This window comes from Oncorhynchus masou, unplaced genomic scaffold (genome assembly GCF_036934945.1).
Source record: "Oncorhynchus masou masou isolate Uvic2021 unplaced genomic scaffold, UVic_Omas_1.1 unplaced_scaffold_1227, whole genome shotgun sequence".
Taxonomy (NCBI): domain Eukaryota; kingdom Metazoa; phylum Chordata; class Actinopteri; order Salmoniformes; family Salmonidae; genus Oncorhynchus; species Oncorhynchus masou.
The window spans coordinates 112,153-129,652 of NW_027002073.1; the positions used below are offsets into that span (position 1 = coordinate 112,153).

General features: G+C 48.3%; 1 protein-coding gene across 1 annotated transcript in view; it reads left to right on the forward strand.

Moving 5' to 3' along the window:
• Window positions 1-16,645: 16,645 nt before the first annotated feature.
• Window positions 16,646-17,500, forward strand: part of LOC135529985 (mucin-2-like) — a gene marked incomplete at its 5' end in the record, with an annotated part of 23,673 nt that continues 22,818 nt past the window's right edge. The window contains one exon of the mRNA XM_064958382.1: window positions 16,646-17,500. This exon is cut by the window's right edge and continues 604 nt beyond it. Within this exon, the coding sequence (XP_064814454.1) occupies window positions 16,646-17,500 (855 nt within the window).

The following is a 17,500-nucleotide window of genomic DNA, read 5'->3' on the forward strand; positions in this document are numbered from 1 at the left end:
GATGTTTATAGCGCCTGGCCTGTTAAACCAAACTAATTAGATTACAGGAGAGGCCAGAAGAGGAGAGGGTCGGTTTTCTTTCTTTTGTTGTTGTTTTTTAACCTTTATTAACGAGGCAAGTCAATTAAGAACACATTCTTATTTCTAATGATGGTCTAGAAACAGTGGGTTAACGGTCTTGTTGAGGGGCAGAATGGCAGGTTTTTACCTTGTCAGCTCGGGGAATTCGATCTAGCAACCTTTCGGTTGCTAGTCCAACGCTCTAATCGCTAGGCTACTTGCCAATCATATTTTTTTTGTTTGTTGGGGGAAGGTGGCGGAGTTTTTATTTTTTTTACTTTACCTTTATTTAACTAGGCTTGTTCATGGGCAGAACGACTGATTTGTACCTTGTCAGCTCAGGGATTTGAACTTGCAACCTTTCGGTTACCAACCCAATGCTCCGACCACCAAGCTACCCTGCCGCCCCAGGAGGAGTGACAGTGATTGACTTTTAGAAACGTTTACTTCTATAAGTCGTTGACTTTATTGTCCTAGACAGGTTATAACAGGTATGGAATGTCCCTGTTTATTGTTCTAGGCAGGTTATAACAGGTATGGAATGTCCCTGTTTATTGTTCTAGACAGGTTATAACAGGTATGGAATGTCCCTGTTTATTGTCATAGACAGGTTATAACAGGTATGGAATGTACCTGTTTATTGTCCTAGACAGGTTATAACAGGTTATAACAGGTATGAAATGTACCTGTTTATTGTTCTAGACAGGTTATAACAGGTATGGAATGTACCTAGTCTATATAGTCTAACAGTAGGCCTGTAGTCTATATAGTCTATCAGTAGGCCTGTAGTCTATATAGTCTATCAGTAGGCCTGTAGTCTATCAGTAGGCCTGTAGTCTATATAGTCTATCAGTAGGCCTGTAGTCTATATACTCTATCAGTAGGCCTGTAGTCTATATAGTCTATCAGTAGGCCTGTAGTCTATATAGTCTATCAGTAGGCCTGTAGTCTATCAGTAGGCCTGCAGTCTATATAGTTGATTGACTGTAGAAGGTATGTTTCTATCCGTAGTCCTGTAGTCTATATAGTCTATCAGTAGGCCTATAGTCTATATAGTCTATCAGTAGGCCTGTAGTCTATATACTCTATCAGTAGGCCTGTAGTCTATAAGTAGGCCTGTAGTCTATATAGTCTATCAGTAGGGCCTGTAGTCTATATAGTCTATCAGTAGGCCTGTAGTCTATATACTCTATCAGTATGCCTGTAGTCTATAAGTAGGCCTGTAGTCTATATAGTCTATCAGTAGGCCTGTAGTCTATATAGTCTATCAGTAGGCCTGTAGTCTATATAGTCTATCAGTAGGCCTGTAGCCTATATAGTCTATCAGTAGGCCTGTAGTCTATATAGTCTATCAGTAGGCCTGTAGTCTATATAGTCTATCAGTAGGCCTGTAGTCTATATAGTCTATCAGTAGGGCCTGTAGTCTATATAGTCTATCAGTAGGCCTGTAGTCTATATAGTCTATCAGTAGGCCTGTAGTCTATATAGTCTATCAGTAGGCCTGTAGTCTATCAGTAGGGCCTGTAGTCTATATAGTCTATCAGTAGGCCAGTAGTCTATATAGTCTATCAGTAGGCCTGTAGTCTATATAGTCTATCAGTAGGCCTGTAGTCTATCAGTAGGCCTGTAGTCTATATAGTCTATCAGTAGGCCTGTAGTCTGTATAGTCTATCAGTAGGCCTGTAGCCTATATAGTCTATCAGTAGGCCTGTAGTCTATATAGTCTATCAGTAGGCCTGTAGCCTATATAGTCTATCAGTAGGCCTGTAGTCTATATACTCTATCAGTAGGCCTGTAGTCTATATAGTCTATCAGTAGGGCCTGTGGTCTATATAGTCTATCAGTAGACCTGTAGTCTATCAGTAGGGCCTGTAGTCTATATAGTCTATCAGTAGGCCTGTAGTCTATATAGTCTATCAGTAGGCCTGTAGTCTATCAGTCGGACCTGTAGTCTATATAGTCTATTAGTAGGCCTGTAGTCTATATAGTCTATCAGTAGGCCTGTAGTCTATATACTCTATCAGTAGGCCTGTAGTCTATATAGTCTATCAGTAGGGCCTGTGGTCTATATAGTCTATCAGTAGACCTGTAGTCTATCAGTAGGGCCTGTAGTCTATATAGTCTATCAGTAGGCCTGTAGTCTATATAGTCTATCAGTAGGCCTGTAGTCTATCAGTCGGACCTGTAGTCTATATAGTCTGTCAGTAGGCCTGTAGTCTATATGGTCTATGTAGTCTATATAGTCTATCAGTAGGGCCTGTGGTCTATATAGTCTATCAGTAGACCTGTAGTCTATCAGTAGGGCCTGTAGTCTATATAGTCTATCAGTAGGTCTTTAGTCTATATAGTCTATCAGTAAGCCTGTAGTCTATCAGTAGGCCTGTAGTCTATATAGTCTATCAGTAGGCCTGTAGTCTATCAGTAGGCCTGTAGTCTATATAGTCTATCAGTAGGCCTGTAGTCTATATAGTCTATCAGTAGGCCTGTAGTCTATATAGTCTATCAGTAGGCCTGTAGTCTATATAGTCTATCAGTAGGCCTGTAGTCTATATAGTCTATCAGTAGGCCTGTAGTCTATATAGTCTATCAGTAGGCCTGTAGTCTATATAGTCTATCAGTAGGCCTGTAGTCTATCAGTCAGACCTGTAGTCTATATAGTCTGTCAGTAGGCCTGTAGTCTATATTGTCTATGTAGTCTATATAGTCACCTGGGTTATAGGTGTCCCTGCTAACGGGACAGTACGGCTGGAGCGGGTGTCTGTGGACCGGGGGCCAGAGGTCGCGGTGCTCTGTGGAGCCAGCGGGGAGCAGCGGGTTTCTGTGGACGGGGGCCAGAGGTCACGGTGCTCTGTGGAGCCAGCGGGGAGCAGCGGGGGTTGGTGGCCGGGCAGAGGTCACGGTGCTCTGTGGAGCCAGCGGGGAGCAGCGGGTGTCTGTGGACGGGGGCCAGAGGTCACGGTGCTCTGTGGAGCCAGCGGGGAGCAGCGGGTATCTGTGGACCGGGGGCCAGAGGTCGCGGTGCTCTGTGGAGCCAGCGGGGAGCAGCGGGTTTCTGTGGACGGGGGCCAGAGGTCACGGTGCTCTGTGGAGCCAGCGGGGAGCAGCGGAGGTTGGTGGCCGGGCAGAGGTCACGGTGCTCTGTGGAGCCAGCGGGGAGCAGCGGGGGTTGGTGGCCGGGCAGAGGTCACGGTGCTCTGTGGAGCCAGCGGGGAGCAGCGGGTGTCTGTGGACGGGGGCCAGAGGTCACGGTGCTCTGTGGAGCCAGCGGGGAGCAGCGGGGGTTGGTGGCCGGGGGCCAGAGGTCACGGTGCTCTGTGGAGCCAGCGGGGGCAGCGGGGTTGGTGGCCGGGGGCCAGAGGTCACGGTGCTCTGTGGAGCCAGCGGGGGCAGCGGGTGTCTGTGGACGGGGGCCAGAGGTCACGGTGCTCTGTGGAGCCAGCGGGGAGCAGCGGGTGTCTGTGGACGGGGGCCAGAGGTCACGGTGCTCTGTGGAGCCAGCGGGGGGCAGCAGGGGTTGGTGGCCGGGGGCCAGAGGTCACGGTGCTCTGTGGAGCCAGCGGGGAGCAGCGGGTGTCTGTGGACCGGGGGCCAGAGGTCACGGTGCTCTGTGGAGCCAGCGGGGAGCAGCGGTGGTTGGTGGCCGGGCAGAGGGCTCTCCTCCTGGGCCGTGGTAAAGCTGTAGTCACCTGGAGGGTCCTGAGACCCACCAGCTCTCAACTTACAGCTGTTCTCTACAGGTTAGTCATGGGAACAAACGGTACCCTGTTCCCTATATAGTGGACTACTATATAGTCACGCCCTGACCTTAGAGAGAGAGCTCTATTCCCTATATAGTCACACCCTGACCTTAGAGAGAGAGAGAGCTCTATTCCCAATATAGTCACACCCTGACCTTAGAGAGAGAGAGCTCTATTCCCTATATAGTCACGCCCTGACCTTAGAGAGAGAGCTCTATTCCCTATATAGTCACGCCCTGACCTTAGAGAGAGTTCTATTCCCTATATAGTCACGCCCTGACCTTAGAGAGAGAGAGAGCTCTATTCCCTATATAGTCACACCCTGACCTTAGAGAGAAAGCTCTATTCCCTATATAGTCACGCCTGACCTTAGAGAGAGAGAGCTCTATTCCCTATATAGTCACACCCTGACCTTAGAGAGAGAGAGCTCTATTCCCTATATAGTCACACCCTGACCTTAGAGAGAGAGAGCTCTATTCCCTATATAGTCACACCCTGACCTTAGAGAGAGAGAGCTCTATTCCCTATATAGTCACACCCTGACCTTAGAGAGCTCTACTCCCTATATAGTCACACCCTGACCTTAGAGAGAGAGCTCTATTTCCTATATAGTCACACCCTGACCTTAGAGAGAGAGAGCTCTATTCCCTATATAGTCACACCCTGACCTTAGAGAGAGAGCTCTACTCCCTATATAGTCACACCCTGACCTTAGAGAGAGAGCTCTATTCCCTATATAGTCACGCCCTGACCTTAGAGAGAGAGCTCTATTCCCTATATAGTCACACCCTGACCTTAGAGAGAGAGAGCTCTATTCCCTATATAGTCACGCCTGACCTTAGAGAGAGAGCTCTATTCCCTATATAGTTACGCCCTGACCTTAGAGAGAGAGAGCTCTATTCCCTATATAGTCACGCCCTGACCTTAGAGAGAGAGCTCTATTCCCTATATAGTCACGCCCTGACCTTAGAGAGAGAGAGCTCTATTCCCTATATAGTCACGCCCTGACCTTAGAGAGAGAGCTCTATTCCCTATGTAGTCACGCCTGACCTTAGAGAGAGAGCTCTATTCCCTATATAGTCACGCCCTGACCTTAGAGAGAGAGAGAGCTCTATTCCCTATATAGTCACACCCTGACCTTAGAGAGAAAGCTCTATTCCCTATATAGTCACGCCCTGACCTTAGAGAGAGAGAGCTCTATTCCCTATATAGTCACACCCTGACCTTAGAGAGAGAGAGCTCTATTCCCTATATAGTCACACCCTGACCTTAGAGAGAGAGAGCTCTATTCCCTATATAGTCACACCCTGACCTTAGAGAGAGAGAGCTCTATTCCCTATATAGTCACACCCTGACCTTAGAGAGAGAGCTCTACTCCCTATATAGTCACACCCTGACCTTAGAGAGAGAGAGCTCTATTCCCTATATAGTCACACCCTGACCTTAGAGAGAGAGCTCTATTCCCTATATAGTCACACCCTGACCTTAGAGAGAGCTCTACTCCCTATATAGTCACACCCTGACCTTAGAGAGAGAGCTCTATTCCCTATATAGTCACGCCTGACCTTAGAGAGAGAGCTCTATTCCCTATATAGTCACACCCTGACCTTAGAGAGAGAGCTCTATTCCCTATATAGTCACCCCCTGACCTTAGAGAGAGAGCTCTATTCCCTATATAGTTACGCCCTGACCTTAGAGAGAGAGAGCTCTATTCCCTATATAGTCACGCCCTGACCTTAGAGAGAGAGCTCTATTCCCTATATAGTCACACCCTGACCTTAGAGAGAGCTCTATTCCCTATATAGTCACACCCTGACCTTAGAGAGAGAGAGCTCTATTCCCTATATAGTCACGCCCTGACCTTAGAGAGAGAGAGAGCTCTATTCCCTATATAGTCACGCCCTGACCTTAGAGAGAGAGCTCTATTCCCTATATAGTCACACCCTGACCTTAGAGAGAGAGCTCTATTCCCTATATAGTCACACCCTGACCTTAGAGAGAGAGCTCTATTCCCTATATAGTCACACCCTGACCTTAGAGAGAGAGAGAGCTCTATTCCCTATATAGTCACGCCCTGACCTTAGAGAGAGAGCTCTATTCCCAATATAGTCACACCCTGACCTTAGAGAGAGAGAGCTCTATTCCCTATATAGTCACGCCCTGACCTTAGAGAGAGAGCTCTATTCCCTATATAGTCACGCCCTGACCTTAGAGAGAGAGTTCTATTCCCTATATAGTCACGCCCTGACCTTAGAGAGAGAGAGAGCTCTATTCCCTATATAGTCACACCCTGACCTTAGAGAGAAAGCTCTATTCCCTATATAGTCACGCCCTGACCTTAGAGAGAGAGCTCTATTCCCTATATAGTCACACCCTGACCTTAGAGAGAGAGAGCTCTATTCCCTATATAGTCACACCCTGACCTTAGAGAGAGAGAGCTCTATTCCCTATATAGTCACACCCTGACCTTAGAGAGAGAGCTCTACTCCCTATATAGTCACACCCTGACCTTAGAGAGAGAGCTCTATTCCCTATATAGTCACGCCTGACCTTAGAGAGAGCTCTATTCCCTATATAGTCACGCCCTGACCTTAGAGAGAGAGCTCTATTCCCTATATAGTCACACCCTGACCTTAGAGAGAGAGAGCTCTATTCCCTATATAGTCACGCCCTGACCTTAGAGAGAGAGCTCTATTCCCTATATAGTTACGCCCTGACCTTAGAGAGAGAGAGCTCTATTCCCTATATAGTCACGCCCTGACCTTAGAGAGAGAGCTCTATTCCCTATATAGTCACGCCCTGACCTTAGAGAGAGAGAGCTCTATTCCCTATATAGTCACGCCCTGACCTTAGAGAGAGAGCTCTATTCCCTATGTAGTCACGCCCTGACCTTAGAGAGAGAGCTCTATTCCCTATATAGTCACGCCCTGACCTTAGAGAGAGAGTTCTATTCCCTATATAGTCACGCCCTGACCTTAGAGAGAGAGAGAGCTCTATTCCCTATATAGTCACACCCTGACCTTAGAGAGAAAGCTCTATTCCCTATATAGTCACGCCCTGACCTTAGAGAGAGAGAGCTCTATTCCCTATATAGTCACACCCTGACCTTAGAGAGAGAGAGCTCTATTCCCTATATAGTCACACCCTGACCTTAGAGAGAGAGAGCTCTATTCCCTATATAGTCACACCCTGACCTTAGAGAGAGAGCTCTACTCCCTATATAGTCACACCCTGACCTTAGAGAGAGCTCTATTCCCTATATAGTCACGCCCTGACCTTAGAGAGAGAGCTCTATTCCCTATATAGTCACGCCCTGACCTTAGAGAGAGAGCTCTATTCCCTATATAGTCACACCCTGACCTTAGAGAGAGAGAGCTCTATTCCCTATATAGTCACGCCTGACCTTAGAGAGAGAGCTCTATTCCCTATATAGTTACGCCCTGACCTTAGAGAGAGAGCTCTATTCCCTATATAGTCACGCCCTGACCTTAGAGAGAGAGCTCTATTCCCTATATAGTCACGCCTGACCTTAGAGAGAGAGAGCTCTATTCCCTATATAGTCACGCCCTGACCTTAGAGAGAGAGCTCTATTCCCTATGTAGTCACGCCCTGACCTTAGAGAGAGCTCTATTCCCTATATAGTCACACGCCCTGACCTTAGAGAGAGAGAGCTCTATTCCCTATATAGTCACACCCTGACCTTAGAGAGAAAGCTCTATTCCCTATATAGTCACGCCCTGACCTTAGAGAGAGAGAGCTCTATTCCCTATATAGTCACACCCTGACCTTAGAGAGAGAGAGCTCTATTCCCTATATAGTCACACCCTGACCTTAGAGAGAGAGCTCTATTCCCTATATAGTCACACCCTGACCTTAGAGAGAGAGAGCTCTATTCCCTATATAGTCACACCCTGACCTTAGAGAGAGAGCTCTACTCCCTATATAGTCACACCCTGACCTTAGAGAGAGAGAGCTCTATTCCCTATATAGTCACACCCTGACCTTAGAGAGAGAGAGCTCTATTCCCTATATAGTCACACCCTGACCTTAGAGAGAGAGCTCTACTCCCTATATAGTCACACCCTGACCTTAGAGAGAGAGCTCTATTCCCTATATAGTCACGCCCTGACCTTAGAGAGAGAGCTCTATTCCCTATATAGTCACACCCTGACCTTAGAGAGAGAGAGCTCTATTCCCTATATAGTCACCCCCTGACCTTATAGTTAGAGCTCTATTCCCTATATAGTCACGCCCTGACCTTAGAGAGAGAGAGCTCTATTCCCTATATAGTCACGCCCTGACCTTAGAGAGAGAGCTCTATTCCCTATATAGTCACACCCTGACCTTAGAGAGAGAGAGCTCTATTCCCTATATAGTCACGCCCTGACCTTAGAGAGAGAGCTCTATTCCCTATATAGTTACGCCCTGACCTTAGAGAGAGAGAGCTCTATTCCCTATATAGTCACGCCCTGACCTTAGAGAGAGAGCTCTATTCCCTATATAGTCACACCCTGACCTTAGAGAGAGAGCTCTATTCCCTATATAGTCACACCCTGACCTTAGAGAGAGAGAGCTCTATTCCCTATATAGTCACGCCCTGACCTTAGAGAGAAATAGAGCTCTATTCCCTATATAGTCACGCCCTGACCTTAGAGAGAGAGCTCTATTCCCTATATAGTCACACCCTGACCTTAGAGAGAGAGAGCTCTATTCCCTATATAGTCACACCCTGACCTTAGAGAGAGAGCTCTATTCCCTATATAGTCACACCCTGACCTTAGAGAGAGAGAGAGCTCTATTCCCTATATAGTCACGCCCTGACCTTAGAGAGAGAGCTCTATTCCCAATATAGTCACACCCTGACCTTAGAGAGAGAGAGCTCTATTCCCTATATAGTCACGCCCTGACCTTAGAGAGAGAGCTCTATTCCCTATATAGTCACGCCCTGACCTTAGAGAGAGAGAGCTCTATTCCCTATATAGTCACACCCTGACCTTAGAGAGAGAGAGCTCTATTCCCTATATAGTCACACCCTGACCTTAGAGAGAGAGCTCTACTCCCTATATAGTCACACCCTGACCTTAGAGAGAGAGAGCTCTATTCCCTATATAGTCACACCCTGACCTTAGAGAGAGAGAGCTCTATTCCCTATATAGTCACACCCTGACCTTAGAGAGAGAGCTCTACTCCCTATATAGTCACACCCTGACCTTAGAGAGAGAGCTCTATTCCCTATATAGTCACGCCTGACCTTAGAGAGAGCTCTATTCCCTATATAGTCACGCCCTGACCTTAGAGAGAGAGCTCTATTCCCTATATAGTCACGCCCTGACCTTAGAGAGAGAGCTCTATTCCCTATATAGTCACGCCCTGACCTTAGAGAGAGAGCTCTATTCCCTATGTAGTCACGCCCTGACCTTAGAGAGAGAGCTCTATTCCCTATATAGTCACGCCCTGACCTTAGAGAGAGAGAGAGCTCTATTCCCTATATAGTCACACCCTGACCTTAGAGAGAAAGCTCTATTCCCTATATAGTCACGCCCTGACCTTAGAGAGAGAGAGCTCTATTCCCTATATAGTCACACCCTGACCTTAGAGAGAGAGAGCTCTATTCCCTATATAGTCACACCCTGACCTTAGAGAGAGAGAGCTCTATTCCCTATATAGTCACACCCTGACCTTAGAGAGAGAGAGCTCTATTCCCTATATAGTCACACCCTGACCTTAGAGAGAGAGCTCTACTCCCTATATAGTCACACCCTGACCTTAGAGAGAGAGCTCTATTCCCTATATAGTCACACCCTGACCTTAGAGAGAGAGAGCTCTATTCCCTATATAGTCACACCCTGACCTTAGAGAGAGAGCTCTACTCCCTATATAGTCACACCCTGACCTTAGAGAGAGAGCTCTATTCCCTATATAGTCACGCCCTGACCTTAGAGAGAGAGCTCTATTCCCTATATAGTCACACCCTGACCTTAGAGAGAGAGCTCTATTCCCTATATAGTCACCCCCTGACCTTAGAGAGAGAGCTCTATTCCCTATATAGTTACGCCCTGACCTTAGAGAGAGAGAGCTCTATTCCCTATATAGTCACGCCCTGACCTTAGAGAGAGAGCTCTATTCCCTATATAGTCACACCCTGACCTTAGAGAGAGAGCTCTATTCCCTATATAGTCACACCCTGACCTTAGAGAGAGAGAGCTCTATTCCCTATATAGTCACGCCCTGACCTTAGAGAGAGATAGAGCTCTATTCCCTATATAGTCACGCCCTGACCTTAGAGAGAGAGCTCTATTCCCTATATAGTCACACCCTGACCTTAGAGAGAGAGAGCTCTATTCCCTATATAGTCACACCCTGACCTTAGAGAGAGAGCTCTATTCCCTATATAGTCACACCCTGACCTTAGAGAGAGAGAGCTCTATTCCCTATATAGTCACACCCTGACCTTAGAGAGAGAGAGCTCTATTCCCTATATAGTCACGCCCTGACCTTAGAGAGAAAGCTCTATTCCCTATATAGTCACACCCTGACCTTAGAGAGAGAGAGCTCTATTCCCTATATAGTCACACCCTGACCTTAGAGAGAGAGAGAGCTCTATTCCCTATATAGTCACACCCTGACCTTAGAGAGAGAGAGCTCTATTCCCTATATAGTCACACCCTGACCTTAGAGAGAGAGAGAGCTCTATTCCCTATATAGTCACGCCCTGACCTTAGAGAGAGAGCTCTATTCCCTATATAGTCACACCCTGACCTTAGAGAGAGAGAGCTCTATTCCCTATATAGTCACGCCCTGACCTTAGAGAGAGAGCTCTATTCCTTATATAGTCACGCCCTGACCTTAGAGAGAGATAGCTCTATTCCCTATATAGTCACACCCTGACCTTAGAGAGAGAGAGCTCTATTCCCTATATAGTCACGCCCTGACCTTAGAGAGAAAGCTCTATTCCCTATATAGTCACACCCTGACCTTAGAGAGAGAGAGCTCTATTCCCTATATAGTCATGCCCTGACCTTAGAGAGAGAGAGCTCTATTCCCTATATAGTCACACCCTGACCTTAGAGAGAGAGAGCTCTATTCCCTATATAGTCACGCCCTGACCTTAGAGAGAGAGCTCTATTCCCTATATAGTCACACCCTGACCTTAGAGAGCTCTATTCCCTATATAGTCACGCCCTGACCTTAGAGAGAGCTCTATTCCCTATATAGTCACACCCTGACCTTAGAGAGAGAGAGCTCTATTCCCTATATAGTGGACTACTATATAGTCATGCCCTGACCTTAGAGAGAGAGCTCTATTCCTTATATAGTCACACCCTGACCTTAGAGAGAGAGCTCTATTCCCTATATAGTCACGCCCTGACCTTAGAGAGAGAGCTCTATTCCTTATATAGTCACACCCTGACCTTAGAGAGAGAGAGCTCTATTCCCTATATAGTCACGCCCTGACCTTAGAGAGAGAGCTCTATTCCCTATAGAGTCACGCCCTGACCTTAGAGAGAGAGAGCTCTATTCCCTATATAGTCACACCCTGACCTTAGAGAGAGAGAGAGCTCTATTCCCTATATAGTCACGCCCTGACCTTAGAGAGAGAGCTCTATTCCCTATATAGTCACACCCTGACCTTAGAGAGAGAGAGCTCTATTCCCTATATAGTCACGCCCTGACCTTAGAGAGAGAGCTCTATTCCCTATATAGTCACGCCCTGACCTTAGAGAGAGAGCTCTATTCCCTATATAGTCACGCCCTGACCTTAGAGAGAGAGAGCTCTATTCCCTATATTGTGGACTACTATATAGTCACACCCTGACCTTAGAGAGAGAGAGCTCTATTCCCTATATAGTCACGCCCTGACCTTAGAGACCCTATTATCTATATATTTAGTCACGCCCTGACCTTAAAGACCCTATTACCTATATAGTGGACTACTGTTGACCAGAGCCCTATTACCTATATAGTGTACTACTATAGACCAGAGCCCTATTCCCTGTATAGTGGTACTACTATAGACCAGAGCCATATTCCCTATATAGTGGTACTACTATAGACCAGAGCCCTATTCCCTATATAGTGGAACTACTATAGACCAGAGCCCTATTCCCTATATAGTGGTACTACTATAGACCAGAGCCCTATTCCCTATATAGTGGACTACTGTTGACCAGAGCCCTATTCCCTATATAGTGGACTACTGTTGACCAGAGCTCTATTCCCTATATAGTGGTTCTACTATAGGCCAGAGCCCTATTCCCTATATAGTGGACTACTGTTGACCAGAGCCCTATTCCCTATATAGTGGACTACTGTTGACCAGAGCCCTATTCCCTATATAGTGGACTACTGTTGACCAGAGCCCTATTCCCTATATAGTGGTTCTACTATAGGCCAGAGCCCTATTCCCTATATAGTGGACTACTGTTGACCAGAGCCCTATTCCCTATATAGTGGACTACTGTTGAACAGAGCCCTATTCCCTATATAGTGGACTACTGTTGACCAGAGCCCTATTACCTATATAGTGTACTACTATAGACCAGAGCCCTATTCCCTGTATAGTGGTACTACTATAGACCAGAGCCATATTCCCTATATAGTGGTACTACTATAGACCAGAGCCCTATTCCCTGTATAGTGGTTCTACTATAGACCAGAGCCCTATTCCCTATATAGTGGACTACTGTTGACCAGAGCCCTATTCCCTATATAGTGGACTACTGTTGACCAGAGCCCTATTCCCTATATAGTGGACTACTGTTGACCAGAGCCCTATTCCCTATATAGTGGTTCTACTATAGACCAGAGCCCTATTCCCTATATAGTGGACTACTGTTGACCAGAGCCCTATTCCCTATATAGTGGACTACTGTTGACCAGAGCCCTATTCCCTATATAGTGGACTACTGTTGACCAGAGCTCTATTCCCTATATAGTGGTTCTACTATAGGCCAGAGCCCTATTCCCTATATAGTGGACTACTGTTGACCAGAACCCTATTCCCTATATAGTGGACTACTGTTGACCAGAGCCCTATTCCCTATATAGTGGACTACTGTTGACCAGAGCCCTATTCCCTATATAGTGGACTACTGTTGACCAGAGCCCTATTACCTATATAGTGGACTACTGTTGACCAGAGCCCTATTCCCTATATAGTGGACTACTGTTGACCAGAGCTCTATTCCCTATATAGTGGTTCTACTATAGGCCAGAGCCCTATTCCCTATATAGTGGACTACTGTTGACCAGAGCCCTATTCCCTATATAGTGGACTACTGTTGACCAGAGCCCTATTCCCTATATAGTGGACTACTGTTGACCAGAGCTCTATTCCCTATATAGTGGTTCTACTATAGGCCAGAGCCCTATTCCCTATATAGTGGACTACTGTTGACCAGAACCCTATTCCCTATATAGTGGACTACTGTTGACCAGAGCCCTATTCCCTATATAGTGGACTACTGTTGACCAGAGCCCTATTCCCTATATAGTGGACTACTGTTGACCAGAGCTCTATTCCCTATATAGTGGTTCTACTATAGGCCAGAGCCCTATTCCCTATATAGTGGACTACTGTTGACCAGAACCCTATTCCCTATATAGTGGACTACTGTTGACCAGAGCCCTATTCCCTATATAGTGGACTACTGTTGACCAGAGCCCTATTCCCTATATAGTGGACTACTGTTGACCAGAGCTCTATTCCCTATATAGTGGTTCTACTATAGGCCAGAGCCCTATTCCCTATATAGTGGACTACTGTTGACCAGAACCCTATTCCCTATATAGTGGACTACTGTTGACCAGAGCCCTATTCCCTATATAGTGGACTACTGTTGACCAGAGCCCTATTCCCTATATAGTGGACTACTGTTGACCAGAGCCCTATTCCCTATATAGTGGTTCTACTATAGGCCAGAGCCCTATTCCCTATATAGTGGACTACTGTTGACCAGAGCTCTATTCCCTATATAGTGGACTACCGTTGACCAGAGCTCTATTCCCTATATAGTGGACTACCGTTGACCAGAGCCCTATTCCCTATATAGTGGACTACTGTTGACCAGAACCCTATTCCCTATATAGTGGACTACTGTTGACCAGAGCCCTATTCCCTATATAGTGGACTACTGTTGACCAGAGCCCTATTCCCTATATAGTGGACTACCGTTGACCAGAGCCCTATTCCCTATATAGTGGTTCTACTATAGGCCAGAGCCCTATTCCCTATATAGTGGACTACTGTTGACCAGAGCTCTAATTGCTGATACTAGATGGAACTCTGAGAAGCTTTGTGAATGTGTCTATGCTGTTACTATGGTGACTGTTGATTGTTTTCCCGACCTGATCATGGGCCGTTGTTTCAGGTCTGTGTGTGCTTCTGTTTTGTTACAGAATGTGTTTATATTATTTCCACTCTGTTATCACCTGCTGTGTGTGTGTGTGTGTGTGTGTGTGTGTGTGTGTGTGTGTGTGTGTGTGTGTGTGTGTGTGTGTGTGTGTGTGTGTGTGTGTGTGTGTGTGTGTGTGTGTGTGTGTGTGTGTGTGTGTGTGTGTGTGTGTGTGTGTGTGTGTGTGTGTGTGTGTGTGTGTGTGTGTGTGTGTGTGTGTGTGTGTGTGTGTGTGTGTGTGTATGTGTGTGTGTGTGTGTGTGTGTGTGTGTGTGTGTGTGTGTGTGTGTGTGTGTGTGTGTGTGTGTGTGTGTGTGTATGTGTGTGTGTATGTGTGTGTGTGTGTGTGTGTGTGTGTGTGTGTGTGTGTGTGTGTGTGTGTGTGTGTGTGTGTATGTGTGTGTGTGTGTGTGTGTGTGTGTGTGTGTGTGTGTGTGTGTGTGTGTGTGTGTGTGTGTGTTCCTGCGGTTTCCAGGTCAGGAAGCCGACTGGAATTCCTCGGAGCGTCAAGGCCCTTGGATGGGCGTGTCTTCAGTCCAACGCTCCGAAAGCTTCAATGGCGATGGAACTGCCCGGAACATGACCAAATACATGTTGACTCTGACGGGACGGAGGGGTGATGGGGGAGAGAGGGGAGAGATGGGAGAGAGGGGTGATGGAGGAGAGAGTGGAGAGATGGGAGAGAGGGGTGATGGGGGAGAGAGGGGAGAGAGGGTTGATGAGGGCAGTCTTCAACCATCTGAAAGCTTTGTGGGAGATTTAGAGTTGGACTGGATCCCTGGTTCTACCCCCACCCTACAGGGGCCGTCAACCCGGTCCTCTCCCCAGGCGGGGCTCACCGTGGCTGGGCATGCCGATAGGGAAGTCCCCCTGCTTCCTGAGGAAGAACCAGACAATAGAAGGGATACGTCTGGAACTCCTCAGTCTGTTGACCACGTCACTACAGGGTGCGACCCTGACACACACACCTTACCCATGGACCCTGCCGGAATGAACACACACACCTTACCCATGGACCCTGCCGGAATGAACACACACACGGACACACACACGGACACACACACCTTACCCATGGACCCTGCCGGAATGAACACACACACCTTACCCATGGACCCTGCCGGAATGAACACACACACGGACACACACACCTTACCCATGGACCCTGCCGGAATGAACACACACACGGACACACACACGGACACACACACCTTACCCATGGACCCTGCCGGAATGAGCACACACACGGACACACACACGGACACACACACCTTACCCATGGACCCTGCCGGAATGAACACACACACCTTACCCATGGACCCTGCCGGAATGAACACACACACGGACACACACACTGACACACACACCTTACCCATGGACCCTGCCGGAATGAACACACACACGGACACACACACTGACACACACACCTTACCCATGGACCCTGCCGGAATGAACACACACACGGACACACACACTGACACACACACCTTACCCATGGACCCTGCCGGAATGAGCACACACACAGACACACACACGGACACACACACCTTACCCATGGACCCTGCCGGAATGAACACACACACTGACACACACACTGACACACACATCTCACTCACGGACCAACACACACACTCACCCACAGACCAACACACACACTCACCCACAGACCAACACACACACTCACCCACACACTCACCCACAGACCAACACACACACTCACCCACAGACTCACCCACACACTCATCCACAGACTCACCCGCAGACCAACACACACACTCACCTACAGATTCACCCACACACTCATCCACAGACTCACCCGCAGACCAACACACACACTCACCTACAGATTCACCCACAGACCAACACACCTCTCACAGAGACCCATCCATCTCCCTCCCCAGAGCCCTGCGTCTCCCTCTCTCTCTGACCTCCAGCCCTCTAGCAGGCCCAGGAAAGCCTGGCCGTACGCTAACCCCACAACGATACACCCTGGCTGGGCTGACGGAGCGGGGCCGGCCCCCTGGGGGGAGGAGCACCAGGAGTGTCAGAGTAGGGCGGGGTGAGAGGGGACCTGGGATGACCCCTGACCCTGAGGGGTTAAAGGTCACCTCTGAGGTCACCTTGAGTCAGACCAGCGGACCTGTGACTGAGGGGCTACCTGAATCAGACATCACTAGTCGAACACCAACATCCTCCTCTCCGGATCCAGACAGAAGTAATCAAAGACAGACAACCAGGACAGAAATCAACAGTGGAACGGATTCATCATTCTCTTTAGAGACAGACATTACTAGTGGATCTCTATCTCCCTCAAACACTCTAACATCACAAATCACTCTGACTCCTCCCATCCTAACACACCCCACACACACTCCCCCAAACACCCCCACTGACTCACCCCTTTCCTCCTCCTCCTCCTCTCCTCTCCTCTCCTCCCTTCCCTCCCTTGACTCACCCCTCTCCTCCTCCTCCTCCTCCTCCTCTTCCTCTCCTCTCCTCCCTTCCCTCCCTGACTCACCCCTCTCCTCCTCCTCCTCCTCCTCCTCTTCTCTCCCCCCTGACTCACCCCTCTCCTCCTTCTACTCTTCCTCTTCTCTCCCCCCTGACCCACCCCTCTCCTCCTCCTCATCCTCCTCTCCTCTCCTCCCTACCCTCCATGACTCACCCCTCTCCTCCTCCTCCTCCTCCTCTTCCTCTCCTCTCCTCCCTACCCTCCATGACTCACCCCTCTCCTCCTCCTCCTCCTCCTCCTCATCTCCTCTCCTCCCTACCCTCCATGACTCACCCCTCTCCTCCTCCTCCTCCTCCTCCTCCTCCTCCTCCTCCTCCTCCTCCTCTTCCTCTCCTCTCCTCCCTACCCTCCCAGACTCACCCCTCTCCTCCTCCTCCTCCTCCTCCTCCTCCTCCTCCTCCTCCTCCTCTTCCTCTTCCTCTCCTCTCCTCCATACCCTCCCTGACTCACCCCTCTCCTCCTCCTCACCCCTCAGTCCTGACAGAGATAGAGACTACAAAGGTACTACAAATCCCTTCATCTCCTCTCCATTCACCACAGCAGAGCTGCCTCTGGGAGATGTAGACCAGACCATCGCCTCACCTCTGACCCCTGATCGACCTCTACTGGTTACCACGATGACCAGCACCACGACGACAGACAGTGAATCACAATGTCCGACGACGGACACACCCCTGCTCTCACACACACACGCTACACACACACCTGAACACACACACACTACACACACCATCCAAACACCCACACCTCTCTCACAGACACCTGTACTGTCCTCAACCGCGGTGTCCCCCGCCTCACCA